Source organism: Chroicocephalus ridibundus, chromosome 18 (genome assembly GCF_963924245.1).
Source record: "Chroicocephalus ridibundus chromosome 18, bChrRid1.1, whole genome shotgun sequence".
NCBI classification, from domain to species: domain Eukaryota; kingdom Metazoa; phylum Chordata; class Aves; order Charadriiformes; family Laridae; genus Chroicocephalus; species Chroicocephalus ridibundus.
This window is the reverse complement of record NC_086301.1, coordinates 5,221,643-5,244,642: the sequence shown is the minus strand read 5'-3', so window position 1 is coordinate 5,244,642 and position 23,000 is coordinate 5,221,643. Positions and strand designations below refer to the sequence as shown.

Genomic DNA, 23,000 nt, shown 5'->3' with positions numbered 1-23,000 from the left:
AAATGAAACATTGCGTTCTCCTTCCACAGGTATACGTTCGAGGTTTCCACCGGCTCCAGCTGGTCCCTGCTGGGTATATTTCGCGTTTCAGTCTATTCCCTTCCCATCTCCCATCCCTGCTGGAGCTGATGCACGGCCAGGACCAAACCCCGCTGCCCATCCAGAGTCACGCCGTGCCATGCGGCAAAGAGAAATGCTACGGGGGTGGGGGGGGCGGATCCGGAGGCAGAAATCTCAAAAACACGAGTATACCAGAAGTCGCCCCCTCTGCAGCCTGAGGATGCTCTCGGTTCGACCCTGCCCCTCTGCCGCGCAGAAGAGAGGGTGGTACCCGGCACGCCACGATGCAGCATCCCTCCGGCCAGGACGGGCACCTCTCACGCTGCTTTTGAAGGCAAAATACCAACCCCACTGCTCTCATCTAGGTTTCACTCCTCCGAAGAGTCAGAAAATTAACTCCCATTTATATGCACAATCCACTTCCCTCTAATCTAGCCACCTATCTCTGTTCTTGTGCTGGTACAAGAGACGAGTATTGGCTTTAAATACAATAATTTCTTTATAAATAAAGAACAGGCAACACTTTTGAAAGGGAAACCAGATGTCTACCTCCGTCTTCTGTGCTTTCCGCTCCCCAGCATTGTGTGCGGGAGATAGAAGCACGCCACTAGAATGAGGAGAGCCGCGGGTCCCTGCCTTCCTCTCTCAATTTGATTTTATTTATTTAGATTTATGCAAATGCCAAAAGAGGTCACCCATCCATACGCTCTCAATGCCCTTGACGTAACTTTAAAATGCATCATAAAAACGTCCTGGGCACCGCAGTGTAATTCAGTATCACACACCACCAGGAAGGCAGGCAACAGAGAAGCCAAAATCCTCCCCGACTGCCAGCAGCCACGTCCTCACCTGCGCGTCCATTTTAGCTTCCCGCAGCTCCTTCCCTTCCCCATCACCTTCTGTTCAAGAGAGCTGCAGCCTTTTTCCCCCCACACATCTGCTGCTCCGCTCAACATCTGTCCCCCACCAGTCACTCCATGGTCGCCATCTGCGGCTTTGGGGAGGAGCTGCTCCTGCCACAACCTGACCTCAACGGCTGCCAGAGGGACCATCCAAACCCTGCCATTGGATTGGGACCCCTTGCTCTTCTCCATGCTTCTGAGCATGGTGGGCTTAGAAACCTCTTGGTTTCATCAGGTAGCAACAACAGAAGAGCTGGAAAAGCATCCAAAAAACCACCCCAAAGCCTGACCCCATGGGACTGCCAAACTGGTTTCATGGTGCTACCAATGTTCGAAGAAGGTCAAGGGATCTCCAAGCTGGTCTGGTCCATGCTTGGTCCATGATGGTCTGGTCCACGATGGTCTGGTCCATGATGGTCTGGACCATGCTCCTGCTCGGGACACTGCACCCACCAACACGGCCACACCAGCCAACCCAACAACCCACGGCATTTTGAGCAGGAAAAGACCTGCCCACGATTCAAGCTACCATGAGGATGTGAATGTTTAACTCCTGAACCTCCTGGAGCTCAACCTTCAACCAGGAGCAGAGCTCCCCGCCACCGGTGCCTGCCTTCAAGATGCCACAGGATCTCTCCGCAGCAACTCTTCACGGTTCCCGGCCATCGCTCCCTCAGGAACGAGCGCGAAGAGTGAACTAATGAGTCTATTAGACTTAATTAAGCTAATGTGAAATTATTTACTTAATCTGGGAAGATCTTATGATGGCAAGAAATCCCCACGGATAAAAGCATCCAGCTGCCTCGCACGGTCTAAGGGAAAAGCTCACGAGAAATCGGCTGCCAAGATGCTCGACTGCACGGCGTGGACCGGGGCGGGTTTGGACCACATCACCGGCTCAAGGCTGCTCCAATGCATGCCCACATCGCCAGGAAAACCAGCCAGGAAGCCCCGGCTGTGTTTCGCCTTCATTTTCCAAATGGACATCTACCCCTGGCCCTGTTTCGCCTTCATTTTCCAAATGTACATCATCCAAGTCCGGCACCTGGGTAGGAAAAGTTTTCGTAAGGGGTTGGCCCCTCTCTTTCTCCCAGGGATGGCGAGCATCCCTCCTTCCCCGGCACCGCATCCAGGCAGCAGGAGCGGAGCGGGGAACGCACGGAGCAACGGCTGCAGAGAGGAAAGGGGATTTTGCCTCGCGCATCTTGCTCGCTTTTTTTTCTTTCCTTAATGTAAAAAAAAAAAAAAAAGCCTAATGCTCGCTTTGAATGCTTAATACAACCGAGTTCTTTTTGCCACTTATTTTGTTTTGTCATGCACTACATACAATTACACATCTCTAATCCGCAAATCCTCCCCCGACACCAGAACACGTGCCAAGCCTTTACTTTCCGCAGCCGCCGCATTAAAGGCCTTTCGAGATTAGCTCACATCACGGAGCGGCGGGATGCCCTTCCATCACCCGCAACCGCCATGGACCTGGAAACCCCCCCCATCCCCAAGGACCAGCACTCGGGATGGCGATGCCCCATCTTTTGCCTGGTGTAGAGGAGGGGGCTCCAGCCCCGGCATCGCTGGGATTAATTCCTGGAGAAGGAGCATCCTTCCATCCCGGCTGCTCAGCTCAGCATCCCTCCAAAGAAAACCACATTTCGCAAATCTCCCACAGTGAATCAACTCACCACTCAGATATTAGCTCAGCAAAAAAACCTGGCAGGCAAATGATCTAATTAATAAGCAGCATGATGGGTAGTTGCCGCTTTTCTCGGGCAACCAAACAAGGCGAGAGCTTCTATGCAAACGGGAGGCACGGCTACGTGGGGACATGATGTCCGACCCCAAGGTTGGACGGTGGCAGCGGCAGTGCCGGCAATCGGCGCCCCGCTCACGAGTCACCTCTTCGGGCCACCAAAGCCTTGGTGGCCATTTGTGACGCCCAGGCAGGCCGTGGCTCCCCAGGGACAGCAGAGCTGGCCCAGACCCTTGGTTTCCCATCCACAAGGTGTTTCCAGCAAACGCAGGAGCTAAAGGCTACCCCAGCGCGCAAACCATCCCATTGGGGTCTCACCTCCAAGCACCAACCCTTCATCCAAGCCCTGGAGAGGACCAAGGACGCCTTTGAGCACGGCTGCCATCCCTGCTGCAACACCCAGGGAAAATGGGATGGCAAGAGCATTTTATACAGAATATAAGCGGCCAGGGAAGGTGCAAGCAAGGGAGAGAGTTTCCCTCCATGCCAAAAAGCTTCGCCGCAGCCTCGGAGCCTCTCCCGACCCCACTCAGGAAAATAAGAAGGAAATAAGAGAGACATCAATTCCCAGAGCTCAGCGCCAAAATCCGGCCTTCGCCTTTGAAAGCGTAATTTATTCAAGCTGCTTTATTATTGTCGAGCCCAGCGTAGACGGGGGATTACGGAGAGGTCACCGCTAGAGCAGGAACAATAATAATAAAAAATAGTTAAGCCGGGAGAATATCTTGTGCGAGTTGCCTGTGCATCGGGGAGACACCTTTTTTCCAGCCAAAGTGTTGGCAAAATAAATAAAAAATAAATAAATAAAGCAAACGAAGACGAGCATCCCGCCCTGCCACCAACTTAGAGCAAAAGTGGCATCAAAGGAACCTTTTTGGGAGCGACGGGGATGGGGCTTTCACACCCCCTCCGTTTGTGAACCCAATTAGGCATATGTTGAGGAAAGGGTGTATGTATATTAGATTTTAATTAAGCAGTGTTAATTATAATCTATGAGATGTGCTTACTGCTTATCTGATAATTATGAGAAAGCCAATTTGGCTGCTGGCTTGTGACTAATTAAGTGGAATTAGTAATGATAATTATAGATTTAATTTTTGTTTGCCTTTATTGGCAATGGGGGGAAAGCGGCTTCGAGGGCTGGGTGGGACAAGCGAGGAAAGGATGGGAAAAGCCACGGGAGAAGGTCACCACGCCAGGCATTTGGCCCAAAGAACGAGGACTCGCCTAGGATTTCCCAGCAAAAGTGGATTTTCAGTGGAAAAAACCCCACAATTTGGAGTTAAGAAAAAGTTTTGTGGAAACCGCTCCCTGCAAACAAACTTCTGCTCCAAGGCAGGAGTTTCCTGGAGAGATTGGGCTGGGTTTTTGCCAGCCCATTGTGCGGGCTGCCCGCGTCTTTGAGAAAAAGCGGGAAAATTTGGGCAATTCCAGGAGTTTTGGCTTTTCCGGCCCAGAATGGGAAATTCCCCGGGGATCTCTCCATTCCTCCCACACCCGACACAACCCCGACTCCTTCTCACAACCTACCAGCAAAAAAAAAAGGCAATTTTTCAATGCCTCTGACTTATTTTTTCCCCAGTGTAATTGACGGGCTGTCAAACAAACACCAAATACTGCCAGAACTGCCCAAACCCAGGGAATGGGACTTGAATATTTTGTAACGTGCCCACAGGTTGCTACCACTGCCTTGGACTTCACATCTTCCTCCCCCTTCGAACAGGCACCATGGTCACCGGCTGCCAAAATGTTATAGGGTTCGCAAAGCTTTCGTAAGAAGCAAAGAATAAAAACACAAGGGAGAAGGGGAGGAGTAAAAAAAAAAAGAAATAAATATATTACAGCTGGATTTTTAAAAGGCCCAGATAAACTCGCAGCTGCACGACACCACGTGGAGCTGTGCAAGCTAAGCTAATGATAATTAAATCTCCTGCTGCAGGGGCGAAGAGCAATTTCTCGCTAGGCTTGATGCCCGGGATGAGAGTTATCCTGGGAAAAAGCCACGGCGGCGACGGCGATGTGGGGCCGGAGGGTCCCAGGCGAAAACCCTGGTGATGCTCTGCCGCAAAACCACGTTTCTGAGCTCCCAGATAAATAATATGTGGTGACCTCGGGTCTAAATTACCGGCAGCGGAGGCGGGGGGGCTGGATGCAGGAAGGCAAGAGCCCCCTTGCAGCCAGACTCATCTACAAGACCCCCATAGCACAGGGGGGGTTCCCGCCACAGGACCCCGGGGTCAGTGCAGGGCTCAGCTCTAGGGAAAATGCCCAACCTGGCTGCAAAGTCGCTTTTGGCATCCAAATCCTCCCAAGAAACAGCCTCGGGAAGGGCTGGGGGGCGGGGGGGCAAAGCGCTCCTCTTCACATGCCGCAGGAGTCCCCATCGCTAAGCAAAAGGGACACACTTCACCCAGTTAAATTTGGTCCCCAAATCCCCCGGGGTAAAGGAACGCAGCACAAAGCCATTAGCCAGAGCTCTGGTGTCACATCCGAAAACCCTCACGGCAGGAGCGCGTCCCTCCCGAGGAAGAGGAGGGTACGGAGGTGATGCCGCTGCTTTCTGCCGGAGGACGGACGCACACGTGAGACAAAACTCAGGTTCTGGGCACTGGTGAGCGTTAAGGGTTATTTGCCAGACAGGCTGTTGCCCCCAGCTCTGTGGAGCAGCACGAGAGATTAAATGGCAGCAAACTCACGATTCCTTTTTTTTCTTTTTGTTTCATTTCAGCAGCGAGGCGAAACTAGGCCCGATTATGAAAGGAAAAATTCACCACGAGTCACGCGGTTTTCAGACAAGCCAAAAAAAAAAAAAAAAAAAAAAATAGCCAGCACCAGCCTGAAGTGTCCAAAAACACATACTCAGATGGGCAAAATGTGACTTCATTCCTAAGGATGCTTGGGGGGTTGCGTGGCCAGACGCCCCCCCCGTACAAACTCCCCCCCCGCAATCCAGCAACGAGCGCATGGGATCCATCGTCACAGAGCATCACGTTCAAGCGCGTTTGCTGAATCATTCGTTCAGGCTCCTGTACTTAATTTCTCCGCGATACATTTCATACTTTCGCCTCCTGTCCTAAAGAGCTGGGGGATTCCCCGGGAGGAGAGCGCGGCCGGCTTCGGCTCTGACCTCACGCTCGGCTCTGCCAGGAAATCGTCCGTTTGGATTTCCCTGATGAGCACCGAGGTAAGAGAGGTCAGCGTCCGGCCCTAGAGAGATAAATGAATGGTTTAGAGACAACCCAGCTCCGCGCCGGCATCTCTTGTTGAACGCTTCTACCCGGGGCTGGCAAAGGATGAATTGCTGGGTGCTCACCTACCCCTCTGGAAAAAAAAAGGAGAAATGGGGTTTTAAGAGAATAATGCTTCATAATACCAGACATGCTGCCGGAGAAGAAAAAGACAAGGCGGAAGCCAGGAGCTGGTAAAAGCTACAGCTTGTAATTTCATTGCACCTTCTCTACTCAATAAATGGGTTTCAGCCAGAGCATCTCTCCCATCCAACCCAAAAAGGACCTGAAGGGTAAGTTGATTGCATTGATCGCGCATGCATTTTCCCGGCAGGGAAAGTTGCCCAGTCCCTCGCTGCTCCCGTCCAAAGTACTCCGCTTAGTTATTACGGGAATATCGCCAGAGACTCCAGGGGCAGGGAGCGGGAGGCTACGGGGAATTCGTTGCTGAGTGCTAGGAACATTAAGAGAGAAGGCAGAGCAAGGCGGGGAATGGCAGAGCTCAGCCTTTTCCCCATCAGGGCCACCGGCGGCCTACCACTCCTGCTACGAGTTTGGGCAGCCTCGCAGGACCATTCTCGCCGGGATGTCCTTAACCCTTCGGAGAACAGCACGTAGGAGCTTGCCTGCAGGGAGGGCGGCATGCACCTGCTGGGACAAACTGCCCTCAGGCTCAGCCCTGCCACCCCTCACACCGCACATGTCCATCCTCCTCTTCCTCCCCAGGCAAGAAACTCCCTCTCCATCCTACCTAGATGCCTACAGCCAGCTGTGACAACGCTCAGGCATCCCGCCCCCGAGCCAAACCATCTCTCCTTTGCTGCTCCCAGGCTCCTCGAGAGTGCCGAGTCTCCTGGTGTACTCATCCCCATCCCTAAAGCCCTCCCTGTGAGTCAGGGAAGAGTGTAAATCCCTGTGGGAAGCACTGCTGGACTTGGTACGAAACACAAACCTGTCTCGGTAGGATGAGCACTGCCATAGGGATGTGCTGGCTGGACGGCACTGCTGCCATCGCCTCGCCAAGACCAGCCACAGCACAGGGCTGGCTGCAAAAATGACGGCTCCGAGCCCAAAATCGACATCAAACCCCAAAACGGGAGCAAGAGGCGAAGGTCTGTGCCCTTCACAGAATCACAGAATGGCCGGGGTTGGAAGGGCCCTCTGGAGATCACTCAGTCCAACCCCCTGCCAGAGCAGGGTCACCCAGAGCAGGTGGCACAGGAACGCCTCCAGGCGGGGTTGGGATGTCTCCAGAGAAGGAGACTCCACCACCTCTCTGGGCAGCCTGTGCCAGGGCTCTGCCACCCTCAGGGGAAAGAAGTTCCTCCTCCTGTTCAGGTGGAACTTCCCATGGTCAAGTTTGTGCCCGTTACCCCTTGTCCTGTCACCGGGCACCACTGAAAAGAGCCTGACCCCATCCTCCTAACAGCCACCCCTGAAGCCTTTTTTCCAGACTAAAAAGACCCAAATCCCTCAGCCTTTCCTCATAAGAGAGATGTTCTAGTCCCCTAAATCCTCTTCATATCCCTAATCATCTTCATAGCCCTTCCTTCACCTTCAGCCATCTGGTCATCCCCTGGGGATGGCACCCGTGGCCGGCAGGTGGGAAGGGAAGGGAACATCCCAGAGCTGCCTCCGGAGAGGCAGGAGACGGGGCGGGTTGGTAGCCCCAGAGCAGCACTGCCCCTGCCGGGGGAGACGGGGTCGGGGTACCTGGCTTTGCTAATTAACCCCCGCAGAAATCACCTGCCGGCACAGCAGCGTGCTCCTTTAAGCGAGCCGCCTCCGCCTCTCCCTGCAAGAGGCTGAGCCGGAGTGTCTTCGAAGGAGAAGGCTATCAGCTCAAAACAGCCGAGACCTTTAGCTCAAATCCATTAATCCTCTTTATTAAACCCAGGTCACCTCTGAGTCCTGGCAAATTAACCAGCATCTCCCCACTGCAAGTACATCAAGAGGAAACGCGCTGTAGAGCGCCTGTAATTTTCATGGACCAGGGCTCCGGGGTCAGAGGGCTTCCCGGGCTCCATTCTCTGCCTTTGTCAATTTAAAAGGGAACATCGCCTTGCTCTTGTATAAATTACGAGCGAGGCAGAGCCGGGGGGCCGGGGCGGTCGCAGGGCGCTCTGCTGGCTGCAGCCGTGCCGGCGGCTCCTCTCCTGCCCGAGGATGGAGCAGGGGATGGCGAGGCCACAAGGGTCCCCCGGAGGGGAAAAAATGGGGCTGGGGACATGGGTTGGGGACATCCTGCCAGCACACCCTCCTAACAGCTGGGCAGCCGCGCTTGGCACCCTCCAAGGCTACCTTGGCCACGTGCCTTCTCGCCGCTTCTAATAAATGGCACGTCCCCGGTGCCAGCCCAGCTGGGGAGCGAGAGAAAGAGAGGCTGGGAGGGCTCCGCTCCAGCTCAGAAGTGGGTGGAAAATTGGGCCCTTGTTGCCTGAAATTTCACCGGTTGAAACGCCTCCCCCATTCCGCGCGATCCTGTTGGAGCCACTCTACTCTGAATGCTCCCCAAGCCAGCGCCAAAGCGAGCGCGGCTCTATTTCTGAAGAGCCAAGGGCATTTAGCTGGGCTGGGGAAGACCTGGGGCCAAATCCCTTATAAACACCAATTATACACCCGGTAGAAGAGCTCCGAAAGAGAAAACCAGCCCCGCCTGGGGAAAAGAGACTCTGCGGGCTGAGGGCTAAGGGCAGAGCACTCCCTCCCTGGGATGGGTCTCCTCCTGCTCCTAGAAACAGCGTCCCCGAGACAAACAAAACTTTGCAGAGCCAAGCAAAGAGTGCTCGTACACTCCGTGAGCGAAGAAATAGATATTTTTCAAGGCTTAAAAAAAAAAAAAAAAAAGAAGTGGGAAAATTTCCAAGAGCTCTAAGCGTCACATCTGTTCCCCTAAGGCAACTCCACACCATGGCACTTCCCAGCACGCTCTCCAGCCACAGCTCTCCCACAGGGCTATAAATCCGCCGGCTCCGGATGAAACTGCTCCGGTTTTACACCAACCGGAGCCAGCGGAGACTGAGCTGGGGAACCGTGATCCCAACGCCAGAACGCTCACCCTTAACTCAGCCCGACAGCACTGGGGTTTTTCCACCTGGCTTTGAGTTACAGGTGGGATTAGCGCACCGGCATCTTAAATCTCCTAGCCATCAGCTTGTATCGTAGCTTTAGGGTTTTTTTTATTAAAAACACCGTTTCTTGCTGCATTTAATCACCGCAAGGTCATTCCAGTGCCAGTTGTCAGCATCGGAGCCAAGGAGCCAGAGGAGCGGAGCCCTGTCCCGCTGACCAGATAAAAGGAGGAGATGCTGGGTTTCATTTCCTTGTTTTCAATTGAGAGGTGCCCACCTCGGTGAGCAGATTAAGGTGTGGGTGGGCCGATGTCAGCCCCCCGCGGGCTGAGATGGGAAGCTGCCGCTCGCTCTGCTCATCAGGAGCCTCGAGGAGAGAAATTGCATAGTTCTCCCCGCGGCCCTCTGCCCACCTCGAACCAATTTCTGCTCCTTTTAATTCAATTCAGCTCCTCCTGACCTTGGCTGGCTGGAGTCGCAGAGTTTCTCTCAACAGATAGCACCAATTACAGAGGTGTGAAAATGGAAGGCTTTCAATTCGGAGAACAAACCCAAGAAACTGGGACTTTATTGAACTGAGAAACAGGGGGTGGGGAAAGGGGGAGCAGACGGGGGGCACAGGCTCGGAAATCTCGCTCTAGAAACCAAACGCTTTGGCTGTTTCCTCGGCGGGGGAAAGGGGAAGGCTTGGCCTGGGAGCGGGGCTGGGACGGTGACCGCCGCACGGATGCCGATGGCACCCCAGGGGACCAGGGATGCAAAACGCATCCCCTGCATCCCTGGCATCACACCTCGCTCATTCGCGGCTGCACGCCGGCGCTTGCACCCGCGCTCCCCAACGGGCTGCTTTCAAGCCCCCGAAATCAGTTCCGACAGGTCTGATGCAAACCGGGTTTCCTTCCCCGCAGCGGATCCCGGCTGGATTGAACCCGCAGCATCTGCAGTACCGCTCGGCCCGGCGGCACCTCCACCCGCACCACCTCCTTAGAGGGACGGCGCTTTTTGTCCACCCACAAAGCTATTGCCAGCCAAGGACCGCCTGGCCAAGCCTCTGGAAACCAGCGTGAGCCCAGGCAGACCCGGGTAGGAGAGCTCTGGCAGCATGGCTTAGCCGACTGCCTCGGCAGAGAGATCGACACGCCGACAGGCTTCACAAAAACTGCTTTCCTCCCGCGCAGCACAACCTGCCATGATCAGAGAGTCCCCAGACAAAAGCCGGGGATGTTCAGTTCATGGGAGGGAGGCAGAAACGAGCGTTTCCCCGGGCTGAGCTCGCTGTAGCTCTTTGCCCACTGCTAAGAAAAAAATAATTCAAACTAAAACAAGAAGTCCCGGACGCCTGGGATAGAAAACGGGGTTACTCTCACGCAAAGCAACACCACCGAGGATGGTCCCCCATCAGCTCTGGATACTTCCAGGTATTTCACGGGGTGGAAGGATGCAGAAAAGCCTCCCCAAGACCTGAAAACTCCCCCGGCTGGCCAGGCCACCTCCATCAGCTCAGCACCCACGTACCAACCAAGCCCAGGGTCCCACTTTGATCCAGACGCGACCCTTCCCCAACGAGGACAACCTCGCACCACAAATTCCACCTTCCAGGCCAACGCACAAAGAGCAAAAACGGGTCCTCCCCGCCTGAATTTTGGGCAACCACCCAACCGGCTGGCGCATCCGAGCCGGCTCAGCGTCCCCTTTCGGAGGCATCCTCCCAAGCCTTGGAGCTGGGGGGGGTGGTGGCCACCAAAATGAAGCAGTGGCACGTTTGGGCCCCTCTCTCAAGAGTTTTCATGATTCGGCAGGACTCTCCACAGCTCGGAGACGCGCGGGTTTAAAGCCAGTGCACGGCACCTCCCGTATCTCCAGCCAAGCTCCCCCCAACGCCTGCCCATAAATCCTCCGAGCCAGTAAACAGCCGAATTACGGCTCCCCGCCATTGCTTAGCTGCTTTTTGACACTAATTGCTCCGCGGAGCGCGTGCAACTGGCAACACCTTATTAAAAGTGAAATATATTATACTGTCCACTTATTGCTACTTTATAAAGATAAAGTATCCCGAGGATACGGAGAGGCTGGCAAAGGCACCGGCTCTCGGCCTCGGAGCCAAAGCAGAGGCAGACGCCGGGACAACCGTGTGTTCGCCATTAAATCGCAAAGAGTGTCTCCATTTGGAGCCCAGGCATGAAGAGCGTGCTTGAGACCTTCTTCTCTCTTCCTCTCCTGGTTTCCCCTCCGAGATCCTCGCTCTCAGACCTCGGGGGAAGGCAGGCAGAGATGAGCAGCGCGAGGGCAGGGGGGTTCAAGCACGCTTCGAGAGCCCCTCGACTCACAAAGCCAGACTAAATCTCTTGCTAACCATCAATTCGCACTTGCCTACCTCCAGACATCGCTCCCCGAAGCGTGGCACAGCCTCTCCTGCCGGTGACACTAACCGGGGCACCCGCTGCTCCGACGGTCACTTAAGTACAAGCCCAAGAGCTCCCTGATGCTCCAGCTGCGCAGCAGCCCAGCACAGGGATTGTAGGACCCAGAGTATTGATCCCACACTCTTTCTCCTGCGTTCCTCCGAGGAGGAGCGCTGAAACTCACTGTTTCACAAGGGAAAACGTGCGGAAACCTCCACTTCGGGTTTGGAGCTACAGCGAGGACACGTCTCTTAACACGTGTCTCTGCACACGCCTCCGGCAAGCCGTTTTCCCCCTTTGTTCCTTGCCTTCCCAGTCTGCAAAACCAGGGACAACGGAATTTCTCCTCTCCGTGAAGTGTTTTAAAATCTACTGGAAACAACCACTAGGCAAGAGCGAGGCCTGATACCGCCACGGTTCAGTAATAAATGTTTTGATCCGGTCCCTCGGGCCTCTTCTCACCACTTAATTTTGGGAGGATTTTTGTTTTTCCTTTGAATTGATAGGCTATTTCTGGTGGGGAAGGCGACAGGCAGCAGGAAGGCAGGACGAAGGCAGACACAGGGGATGCCATCACTGGCACAGAAAACCACCCGCGCGGGGGGAGAAATCGGCTTCGCGGGACTCATTTTCAGTAAAATGGAGATATTCCTCATGCACATCACAAAAGTCATTACACCTGCACCCCTCCTGTACTGTGGAGGGTACAAATGCTATTATTTATCACTCACGGGTCATTTCCCATGTGGCTGAGACAACAGACCCACCTCCCCTCAGCTCCGAGGACCACGGGGCACGGAAACACAGCCTGCATCGCGCTTTGATTCCTGAAGGAAATGGCACGTCCTAAGCAATGAATCTGAAATATCCAAGAGTCTTTGGTTCGACAAGTTCAAATCCAAGCAGGATCAATACCTTCTCACTCCCGAGGTATCAGCAGGTAATTGGGTATCATGCGGTGACGAGCAACCTAGTTTGCTCAGAAGCTGCAAACTTTAATCTTCGTCCATTCCTGGTACACAGAATGGAGGGGGAAGAACAGATCAAAGGAGAACAGATCAAATCCAGCTGCATTTGGACCCAGATTGCAGAAAAAAAGGACTCATTCTTAAGCAAAACGGCTCAGGCTTCTGAGGTTCAACATCTTGAGAGGACTCAAGTACAAGAAATTGCCATCTCTCCCGTGCGGCCACCTGCAAACCCCAGCACCACCTCCCTTGGGTTTTCGTCTGCTCCCGACCCCCCGAATTTGCACCAGAGCCCTCTCCAGTTTCATGCTGCAGCACTGGGCCACCTCAACCTCTGCACATCCTCTTTCAGCTCATGGAGCCCCTACCCCGGTCCTTTCCTCGCTGTCCCGTTTCCAACCCCATGGCATTTCGGCAAAGGGGCTCACGAGCTCCTGCACCGCTGTGTCCCACGGCACCAGCCCTGCCATCAGCTCCAGCGAGGACGAGGAGATGCTGGTCCACGCTTTGCCACCTGGAAGGTCCCACCTCCCTATAGGAGATGGCCACCCCAGCCATGGAAAGGAGAGGTGGCAAGGTGGTCGGATGGGCAGAGAGAGAGAGGGAAAAGCCCCACGGGCAGGAGAACAACCTATTTGACAGCTTTCCCCGCCGATCAAAGCTAACTTTGCTTAGAAGTTCTGACACCTGATTAATTATGTCGCGCTGGCTCGCCTCTAAAGGCTGCGTTTCCGGCAGCCCTCGCCTTTCCTCCTCGCAACGTTCGGCGGCCGAGGTGCCAGCAGAGGAGGGGACGGCGCGAGCGTGGCTTTGCCAAACGTCCTGACCCGTCCCTGGGAGGCAGGAGATAAGGAGGGCGAGGGACGGCCAGGGACAGGGCCCCTTTGTCTGCGGTGCCTTTTGCGGCGGGCAGATAGGAGGCGGCTGCCTCGCGCTGACATTTCGGTGACCGAATTAAAATGCGCCGCCACGGAGACTAAATGTCATTAGCCTCATTAGAAGTGATCGCACTAAAATAAACAACAACAACAACAAGAAAAAATCTAAAGTGGAAATCAGCCAACGCCGTTAAATAAAATAAATCAACGGGGCGGTCCGGTGGGGACCGTGCAGCCGATGCCAACGGGTAGGGCCAAGGTCTCCATGGGTTCTGCTGCCACCCAGGACCATGCTGAGACAGGTCCAGCCGTGATGTGGCCCCAAACGCAGCCACCTGCTTGGGATAAGTCTACGGGGTCTTTCGGGCTTCATTCCCAGAGGGTTTTGGGATGCTCTGCACAGTCCCCTGGGGGTGGCCCTGCAGGTAGCACTCCCCAGGGCCTCTTCCAGCAGCTGCACCACGAAGCACGCACCTCGTGTGAGCTGCTCTAACAGGGATGGGGTTGGGTTTGGTTTTTTTTAGCGGGTTTCTCTCGATGCTTCCCATTCAATTACTGGCCAACACCAACCGTCTTTCGCTTATGCGCTGTGACAGGAGCACCGCGCAAGGTGGAAAGGCTGGCGAAAGAAGCGCCGGTTTGCCCTTGTGAAGAGGGGAATTTTCCCTCTAACCCCTCTTGCTATGCAAACGCCATTTCCTTTGGGGCGGGAGAAGTCATCACAAGGCCCTCGCAAGATCCTGCTTATGACAGAGCAGATTTGAAAGCCCAGAGATCTCCTTCCCCCTCCCTTCCCTTCTGTCAAAAATTATAATCATCATTTTCCAGCTTGCTGAACAATCAAAGTGTGGCCTATATTCACTGGAGCTCCTTCCACACGCCGCGTGCATAGCAACAAGTCCAGGAAACAAAAGCCCGAAGTAAACAGTTGGTTGAGAGGAGGCGATGGGCTGGCAGGTGGACAGCAGAGGAATGCTGTGTGGAGAACCATGGGGTGCAGGCAGCCTGTGAAGCCACGTGAAGACCTCTTCTTCCATGCTCTGCAAGGAGCATGGGGAAGAAACGCGCCTGGGCAACTGGGTTAGTGGAAATGGCAACGGTCCTGCTGTACCAGAAGGAAGCCCAAGCCCTCCTGCTGTACCAAAAGGAAGCCCAAGCCCTCCTGCTGCAGGTTCTGCTGGTCCTCATGTGGCTGAGGAGCCATGAGGAGCTCACCATGGGGTGAGCCACAAAGGACAAAGCCACATCAAGCATAAGTAACCCCAGCTTGTCCTCCAGAAACCTCCTATCCTCTGCCTAAAACTACACCGGTGCAGCAGCTCTGGTCCAAACAACAGACTCCCCCCCGCCGCCCCTCCGTGATTTTGTTGTCCGGACGGTCTGAGCTGACGAGGTCCGGTCCCAGCATCCCACCCTGAAGCAGGGAGCCGGCAGGGAGGTTTGCTGGGCCACCCCTTCCCTGCGCTCTGCAGCCCACTTCAGTCTCCAGAGCTGTCAATCCAGCACTTTTCACTAGCGCTGAATTCACAGAAAAGTAAATCTAAAAATAACTCTTCTTTTTCCCCCCTTTCCTTGCCTCATCTCACACGTGTTCAGCGCGCACATGACTCTGCCGCACAGGCAACAGGTCCATCTTCCCCAAAACGGCTCCTCCCCAGGAGGCTGCTCCCAACACTGATGTGCCAATGGGTCTCCGCAGCTCCCTGAGCCTCGGTGCCCGTGGCTGATGTGTCCTCCTGGGAACCCCAGCCCCATGGAGACAGAGCCAGGACACGGGATCTGTAAGAAGCACCAAGTCTCCTTGCCAGAAAGCCCCTGAAACCAGTGTCTCTGCTTTCTGTGACCACACAACCACTCCCTGCTGCAGGTGATCTTGAAGAGACACCTCCTCTGCCCCATCCCTGGAGGGGTTCAAGGCCAGGTTGGACGGGGCTTGGAGCAACCTGGGCTGGTGGGAGGTGTCCCTGCCCAGGGCAGGGGGTGGCACTGGATGATCTTTAAGGTCCCTTCCAACCCGAAATATTCTGTCATTCTATGATGAAACACTTTTTCCTGGCCCTGCCAGAAGCAGCCCACCACCTCCACGCAACTCAGACCAACGCTCCAAACCGCTGCGCTCCACCACCTCACGCTCTCTGACCCTACACCAGGACCAGAGGGAGAGTCCACCAGCTCCAAGGTCCCCCCTGGGCTGCTGCTACCACCAGTTCGTGAGTGCGACGCATCCCCTGCCATGCCCACCGCTCCAGACCTAGCAAGCCACCTTGCTTGGTCACCCTTCCAGGGGGACAACGCTGTCCCAACTCTTCTGAGAAGCAGGCAGGGAAGTGTTTCTTTCCTCTAAGCATGAAACGAAGAGGAGTTCCCTGGAAAAACCCACCCACCGAGCAGCAAGTGTCAAAGCCACCTCTGTATGTGCTGTTGCCGCATTGGTAATTACAAGTACCATGCCTTCATTAGGGAAAGGGAGAGATGACTGGGAGGCAAGGAGATTTGCGGCAGAGCTGTTATTATTTTTATGTTTAAACAAAAAGGAGAAGCGCGACAGCTGAGACCGCTCCCCGTCCTGCGCTCGCCGGCAGCCGAGAGCATCCCAGGGGATGCTCAGGCCAGGAGGTAAGAAGGGATGGGGACCAGTGTCCGGCTTTACCTAACTGGGGCTGGGAAAAGGACCGGGCTGCAAAGCCCAAGCTGACCACAGGGTGATGGAGGATGTGACAGGAAAAAAAAACAAAAAAAAACAAAAAAAAAACAAAAAACCCACAAGTTTTCCTCTATCCCCACCTGATTGCAGCAACGGGACCCTCCCGGGTAGTCTGCTCCCCCCGCCAACGTCGCAGCCCCCTTCCCCGCTCCTCGCCCAGCAGCTTCGGCTTCTAACCGAAGCAGAGCGCAAACTTCAAATTGCATATTCAAGTGTAAGAAAAAAAAAAAAAAAATATGAACACAGCTGTTTATGCAGCTTGAAAATCGCCATAACCGAATATTCAAGCCTTTGGGGAAGATTTTCAAAGGCACCGGTTAAGGTACCCGGCTCCCAGCCGGCGCCTTTGAAACATTTCTCCTTTTCCCGTTTTTCACAGGGATTCGCACCAGCAAAAGCTCCTCCACCCGGCCATCTGCAAGTAGCGAATGCACAAAGGAGACGCTGTCAAAGAGAAGCTGCTGGAAAACGCAAAGCAAGCTTCGCCACTTTGGGGCATCCTGGAAGGCAGGCGCCGGAGCCACCGGCCCCGAAACCCACAACCCCCAGGGCAAATTGTTCCGAAAACTTGTGCCACGGGGATTTGCGCGGAGCAGAAGCCGCCTTTGCTGCCTGTGCCCTGCTCTGCCCTCGCGCTCCCTCCCCACAGCACCCGGCAAACGAGAGCGAGCGCCGCTCCCCCCCGCAGCAGAAACAAAACATCCTCCCAAAAGGCCGACGCCAGTTTTTTCCCTGCCCCGGGGAGCCAGGGGATGAAGGAATTGACTTCCAACAGGGAAAACACAGCCCCAAGCCTCAAGCAGAAGAAAACCAGGCAGCGTTTTTGGGAGTCCGCTGCTGGGACCTCCTTCTTCCCCAGCATCTCCCACTGGATGGAGGATTGATGGCTGCGGTGCCTTATCCCTACTATCCCCCAGCTTTTGGGAGAGCACAGAAAATCCCTTTAAGTCCCACTCGCTCACATTGAAATGACACTAAAGCGGAACTAATGTGCTCCAGGTACTTATTCTTGGGCTTAGTGGCAGGGATCAGCAGCCCTCCCCCAGCCCGGCATCCCCCGCCGGGGAGAGGTGACAGCCACGTCACAGGTGATGGTGGCAGTGGGAAGAGGATGCTCCCACGGCTGGGGCCCCGTACCAGGAAGGGATGGAGAAGCGTTTTCAACGCTTAACGTTTTAACACCCCTGCAATGTGTTTCTTAACTTTAGACCGGATTTGCAACCACCGCCAACGCCATGCACCCAAGCAAAGATGAGGCAGGGCAGGTTAAGGGTCTCTGGGGGGACACAGAAATCGAGTCCTGGGTGCAAGAGGTGACGGCAAGAGCACTGGGGGACTCTCCAAGCTCTGCAGGCTTTGCCTTGACCCCGACGCCCAGGACCAGAGAGAAACGGGGCTGTTCATCTCACCCTGCCCTGCCAGATTTCTGACCTCTGAAAGGAGCCGCTGCCGCGACAAGTCGTTTGGCCAAGGCAGCGAGAGAGACGTCTGAAGAGGCATTGATGCGCATTGATTTTTGTCACCTGTAAGGCCGCCATGTCACACCGTAACCGCAGATTAGCCCAATACCCTCCCCCCTCCGCCCGCCCCAAATTCGTTCTCCAATGCAGCACAGCCCACCCTGGTATATCTCAAAACGGCAGCACCCAAAATGCCCAGCAGTTCAAAGCATTTGCCAAAGGCTTGACAATTAAATTACCCACTCCACCTCCCCATCCTGCAGCGCCGGGCTCATTAAAAATCCTCAGCATCCTTCCCATCAGAGAGAGCCCACCTCCGAGAGCAACCCATGTCTGGGAACCCGCCTCCCCCAAGGCACCAGACGACAACAGCATTAAGCCTTGGAAATTATTTTTTGGATGGAAACTTGTCTTACAAAGAAATAAAAAGCTGCAGAGTAAGACGCTATCCGTGACCAGAGGGGTCAGGGTTTCATTATTGCATTAACCTTTCGTGTCTTTAGATTCCGCAAGAGTAAATTGGTAACGAGACGACACGAGCCCCGATGGGAAAAACGCATCTTTTCTCACAAAAGTAAGATGGGGGGGGGGGGGGGGGGGGGGGGAGGAGAACAGAGGTGGGAGCGAGAGAAAGAGGAAAAAAACTGGCAAATAAGCTATTACAGCTAATAATAACTTTGCAACGCTATTTTCTGCAGGAGCCTTCAAGTTGTGATGTTTCCCTTCAGTCTAATTACACCTTCTAAAAGCAGGTTCCCTTCTCACTTTAACCACCCCGTGCGAAACTCCCGCAGGATTCGGAGAAAAACGGAGAGGGAAAGAGCTCGCACTTCACCGACAGCCTCTGCATATCCAGGGGAGCGTCAACCTGCATAAACCACGTGGGACTACGCTTGCAAATAATAAACAGCACCAAAAAAAAAAAAACCCAAAAAAAAACCCCACTCTGGGAAGGTGCAGGCTCTGAGGGTCGGCAGCAACCATTCGACTTCCCGGTTGCCATCCAAGAAGACGCTTCCAAGATGACTTCCCAGTTGCCATCCAAGAAGGCAACGTGACTTGCGTTCCAGCCCACGGCCGTGAAACCACGGCTGAAAGCAGTGCTGCGGCCAGGTTGGGCAGGGAAACATCCAACCTCTGCAAGCCACGGGGAAATAAAAAGGAGAGGAGATGTTCCAAGGCAGAAAACGGTGGGTGTGGGGGCAGGAAGGCAAAGCAGCCTTCCTGCACTGGAATATTTCCCTTCCCCTAATGCAGGCAGCAGGTTTCGGCTCCAGGGATTAACGGCTGAGCCCAGCTGGGCAAAGTCCTGGCCTGGTTTGGCTCAGGGGACATTCAAAGCCAAAGCAGATATTGCTGCTTAATAGCAATAAGAAGGGAAAGCTACAACCCCATAAGCGCGGATCAAGAAACCTCTTCCAAGTTCCTGGGGGCTTAAGTGCACGGGCATTTTCCTTCCCTGGCACACAGAGATGTCAGAGCCAGCGCAGGCCTTGGGCCAAACAGCCACGTCCCGAGGAAACTGCAGCAGGACACCAGCAAAAACGCTCCGTGCCAGGTCTCTGCCAGCTCCTGCAGCTTAGGGACACCTTGCTGACAGCCCACCAAGTGTCACACGTCCTCCCACTTGACCCGCACGGCTGCCTTGCAGCCAGTTCTTTGCCAGTTCCACCCAGAGGAACCACGTCTAGCAAGAGGGTGAAGGAGCCCACGCTCTGCTCAGCACAGCCTTGGCGAGGCAAGCTGCCCCCGCGCCAGGCACGCCTGCCTTATCTTGTTCAAGATGATAATATTTTCAATAACACACGCTCCCCCCCTGCATTCAGCAAAGACACATGCAGCTCACGCAGCCGCGTCATCCTCCTCGCGCTCACGTGCTAAACCCTAGGTGCACCATTTTGGTTTGAGGCGTTGCCGACGAGCTGGAGGCGCTGCCATCGGAGGTCCTCCATGGGTGCTCCTCAGCGCGCCATCGCACGCCCCAAGGGACGGCGCTGGCCCCCCAGGGTGACGCACGTCACTTCCCACTGCATCCCACGGAGCATCAGTGGTACCCAACCCCGTGCCAAGGGCTCTCGGACCTGCCGACCGCCCCGGGCTGCAGCTCTGCCGCAGGACGCCGGGATGTGGATGGTGCCACGGCACGAGCCTCCGCAAGCAAGTTTGAACCCGAGTCCCCTCGCCTTTGTCACAGCTGTGGCAAGAGCTGTTTTCCAGCTGTGACACAGCTAACCTCTCCCCCGCCAGCCTCATCCTCTTCCCACACACGCCAGCCCCGCACAGCAAAGCGCTGTAACTAAACCACGGAAAGCTGCTGAAATTATAGCCGTGCCTCTTCCCTGCCCTCCCGAGTCCAACATAATTCTCGCTGACAGTCATGAAAAACACATGTTGGGTTAAGATGGAATCTGAGCCTCGACACCCAGGTCCCCAGCTGCTTGCGCAGGGACCGCAATCTTTTCAGCTGCTAAAAGTGCACATCATCGTCAAAAAAAAAAAAAAAAAAAAAAAATGCCAGAGACTTCTTCCCCTCGGCGTGCAGCTCTGCCGGCCGCCCCCGTCGCTCCCTCCCCCCGGATGCGGTGCCGCGACCCACCCGCTGAGCATCAGCACGGAGCCAGCGTTGGATCCAAACCCCAGCGTCTTCCCCCCTCATCCTTCCCTGGCAAGTTGGGGGGACGAGGCCGACCCACATTTGGGGAGCCACCTGCTCGGCTCCTGGAGGTTGCAGCCCCTCTGCTGCAGCCCCCGTGGGCACCTGGACTGGGGGGGTTCCTTATCACTTTGCAGAAGGGAGCAAGGGGCAAGCACCCTGTTTGAGCCCCTGAGCATCCCTCACAGACCCTCTGAGCATCCCTGTTTGAGCCCCTGAGCATCCCTCCCGGACCCTCTGAGCATCCCTCCTGGACCCCCTGAGTATCCCTCCCGGACCCCCTGAGCATCCCTCACAGACCCTCTGAGCATCCCTCCCGGACCCCCTGAGCATCCCTGCCGGAGCCCCTGAGCATCCCTCCCAGCACTGGCTGGCAGGGAAGCAGGGATGAGGGGAAGCAGAGGGAATAACGTGACAGCTGGGGAGAGAGGGAGGGCACAGGAGGTGCCCAACTTTGAAGGGGGGGAAAAAAGCTCCGTCACCCCATCATTTGCAGCCGGAGGTCGCCCGAGGGGACGGGCTCTGCCGAACCCCGCTCGCTGGGAGCGCTCGGCAATTCCCTGCTGCAGAGCAACTCGCTGCCTGCCTGCATGTGTGCGTTCGTGCGCAATGGGCATGAAGTCCGGGTCCCCCGCGCGCGCACACCACTCGGCTTTCCCACCCTGCCCGCCGATGCCATCCCATTCCCCTGCAGGAAAAAAAAAAAAAAAGCAGCTTTTTTGCTCTACCTGGGATGAAGAGCAGGGCAGTTGTGGCCGTGAAGACGATCCAGCAGGCAGGATGGTACATCTTGGGAGCTGCGGTAGACTAGCGGCTGATTTGCTTGCTGCTTGCTGCTGCCGCCGCTGCTTTCGTCTGCGCTGAATTCTGAGCAGGTTTAAATCCAATGTTTGCAGAGGGAGGGAGACTGAGTTAGTGAGCTAGAGAGAGAGAGAGAGAGAGAGAAAGAGAGACGGGAGCAGGCAGTCAGTGTCTCTGATTTTTTCCTTGCACACGCACGCACACACACACGCACACAACTAGCAGAAGGAGCACCAGGCTCAGTGCGTGCACCGGGGAAAGCAGACCTCCTACCAGGCACCCATTGGTTCGAGATGCTGACTGACACACGCACACTCGCTCTTCTGCGGGTCTCGCTCTGCAACCAGGGAGTTAAATGCGGGCATCAACCCCCTGAGCATCCCTCAGGGACCCCCTGAGCATCCCTCACAGAGCCCTGAGCATCTCTCACAGAGCCCAAGCACCCCTCAGGGACCCCCTGAGCGACCCTCACGGACCCTCTAAGCATCCCTGACGGAACCCCTGAGCATCCCTCACGAACCCCCTTAGCATCCCTCCTGGATCCCCAGAGCATCCCTCACGGACTCTCTGAGCATCCCTCCTGGCCCCCTGAGCATCCCTACCGGACCCCCTGAGCGTCCCTGTTTGAGCCCCAGAGCATCCCTCCTGGACCCCCAGAGCATCCCTCCTGGCCCCCCCCAGCATCCCTCCCAGCACCGTCTGGCAGCGGTGTCCAGGATGGAGGGAGCATCGCGGCATGGGGACAGGCACTGTCTCACCAACTCCTGCAGCCGCCTGCAAAGGGGTTTGGAAATTTTTTACCCCCAGGCTGGAGCCAGCCAGTGGGTTAGCCCTGGGCTTCAGCCCCTTGGCTCTCCCTTGCCCCTCTGTGGGCTCTGCTCCCCTCTCCAGGAAGCCGCCGGCAGCTCTGCCTCCTGCTGAGGGAGGCAAACCAGCAAGCAATCCAAGCTTTTTAGCGTGAGTGGGTGTTTTTCGCACAAAATCTGAAACCCAGAAGCAATCTTCTCCGTGCATCCCAACCAGAGCTGTATTTTTTCCCCTTCAGTGGGCTCACAGAGCCCCAAAGGGATGCTGAGCCCAGGGTACCCGCTCCAGCAGCCCCCCGACACAACGCCATCCCATTCCCACGGAGGCCAAGGAGCGTTTCCTCGTGCTCTCTAACACAACCCTCTCCTTCCAGACTGCCACAGGGTCACCCTGACCCCTGCTTTCCCCCAGACCCCCCCTTGGCACACTCCCATGCCCTCACCAAGCCCCGAGCATCCCCAGCCCAGGCCACCAGACACCGTGCATTCCGCCCCTCTGCCGGCTGCATCCCCCCGCGTCCCCTCTCCCACAGCCACCCCCAGAACAAAGCGTTTGCCAGCTAGGGCTTGAGTTTGCCGCATCGCCCAAAAAAAAAAAAAACAAAACAAACCCACAACGTTGCAAAGGTAAGTTTCCAAAAGAAACAGCACTTATTTTTGACATTTTTCTAATCAAAAAAAGTGTTTCTTCTTTCGCATTCACCACAGCTTTGTTAAAAAGAAATGGTAAGCATTTTTTAATGCTTAAAGCCAAACTAAAATGTTTAATTGGGCTCAAAACAGACTCTTTCCCCACTAACGCGGGGCTAAAGGTCTCTTGTTGTGTTCCAAGTATTTTTAGGGCAGTACTTTGGACTTCCAGCTATCAACCCACAAATTCCCACCTCCCATCCCAGGGTTTCATCCTGCTCCTCGCCTTAGTCCCTGTGCTCCTTGGCCTGGGCATCCCTGCTCCCCCAGGGACACATGGGTTCCCTGGACGCATCTCCCTCGAGATTCCGTTTTGGGTTGGTTTTTTTGGCATTAAACTCATCGTTTCAGGGAATTTCTGGAAAAGAGATGCTCCACAAGGGGGGTGTGGAAGGACGATGCCTCCACAAACACCCGGCTGCAAACATTAACCCCCCAAACTGCTACAGATCCAGGGCCGGAGCCCTCTCTGCCACCAGACACCGAAACCCAGCCACAAAATCCCAATAATTTCCTCCCCTGCTCTCCTTCTTCCCCAGGTTTTTTCCACCCACTTGTTGCAGCTCGACGCAGGCTAATCACGGAGACGGCAACCGCATCCCCCTCCGCGCACACACCCCTCATCTCG

At 55.4% G+C, this 23,000-nt stretch overlaps 1 protein-coding gene across 2 annotated transcripts in view; it reads right to left on the bottom strand.

Moving 5' to 3' along the window:
- The window catches only part of OPCML (opioid binding protein/cell adhesion molecule like), a 320,727-nt gene extending 299,072 nt beyond the window's left edge, over positions 1-21,655 (bottom strand). Inside the window, exons 1-2 of one of the 2 annotated variants that reach the window (XM_063355081.1) lie at positions 21,635-21,655; positions 20,804-20,995 (exon numbers count right to left, since the gene is read on the bottom strand). In XM_063355081.1, the coding sequence (XP_063211151.1) occupies positions 20,804-20,864 (61 nt within the window). In that variant the 5' untranslated portion in view covers positions 20,865-20,995; positions 21,635-21,655. Of the gene's footprint in view, positions 1-20,803; positions 21,105-21,634 lie in introns of those variants that run through there. The other variant, XM_063355080.1, reaches the window with a different exon arrangement.
- Between the last annotated feature and the right edge of the window lie 1,345 nt (positions 21,656-23,000).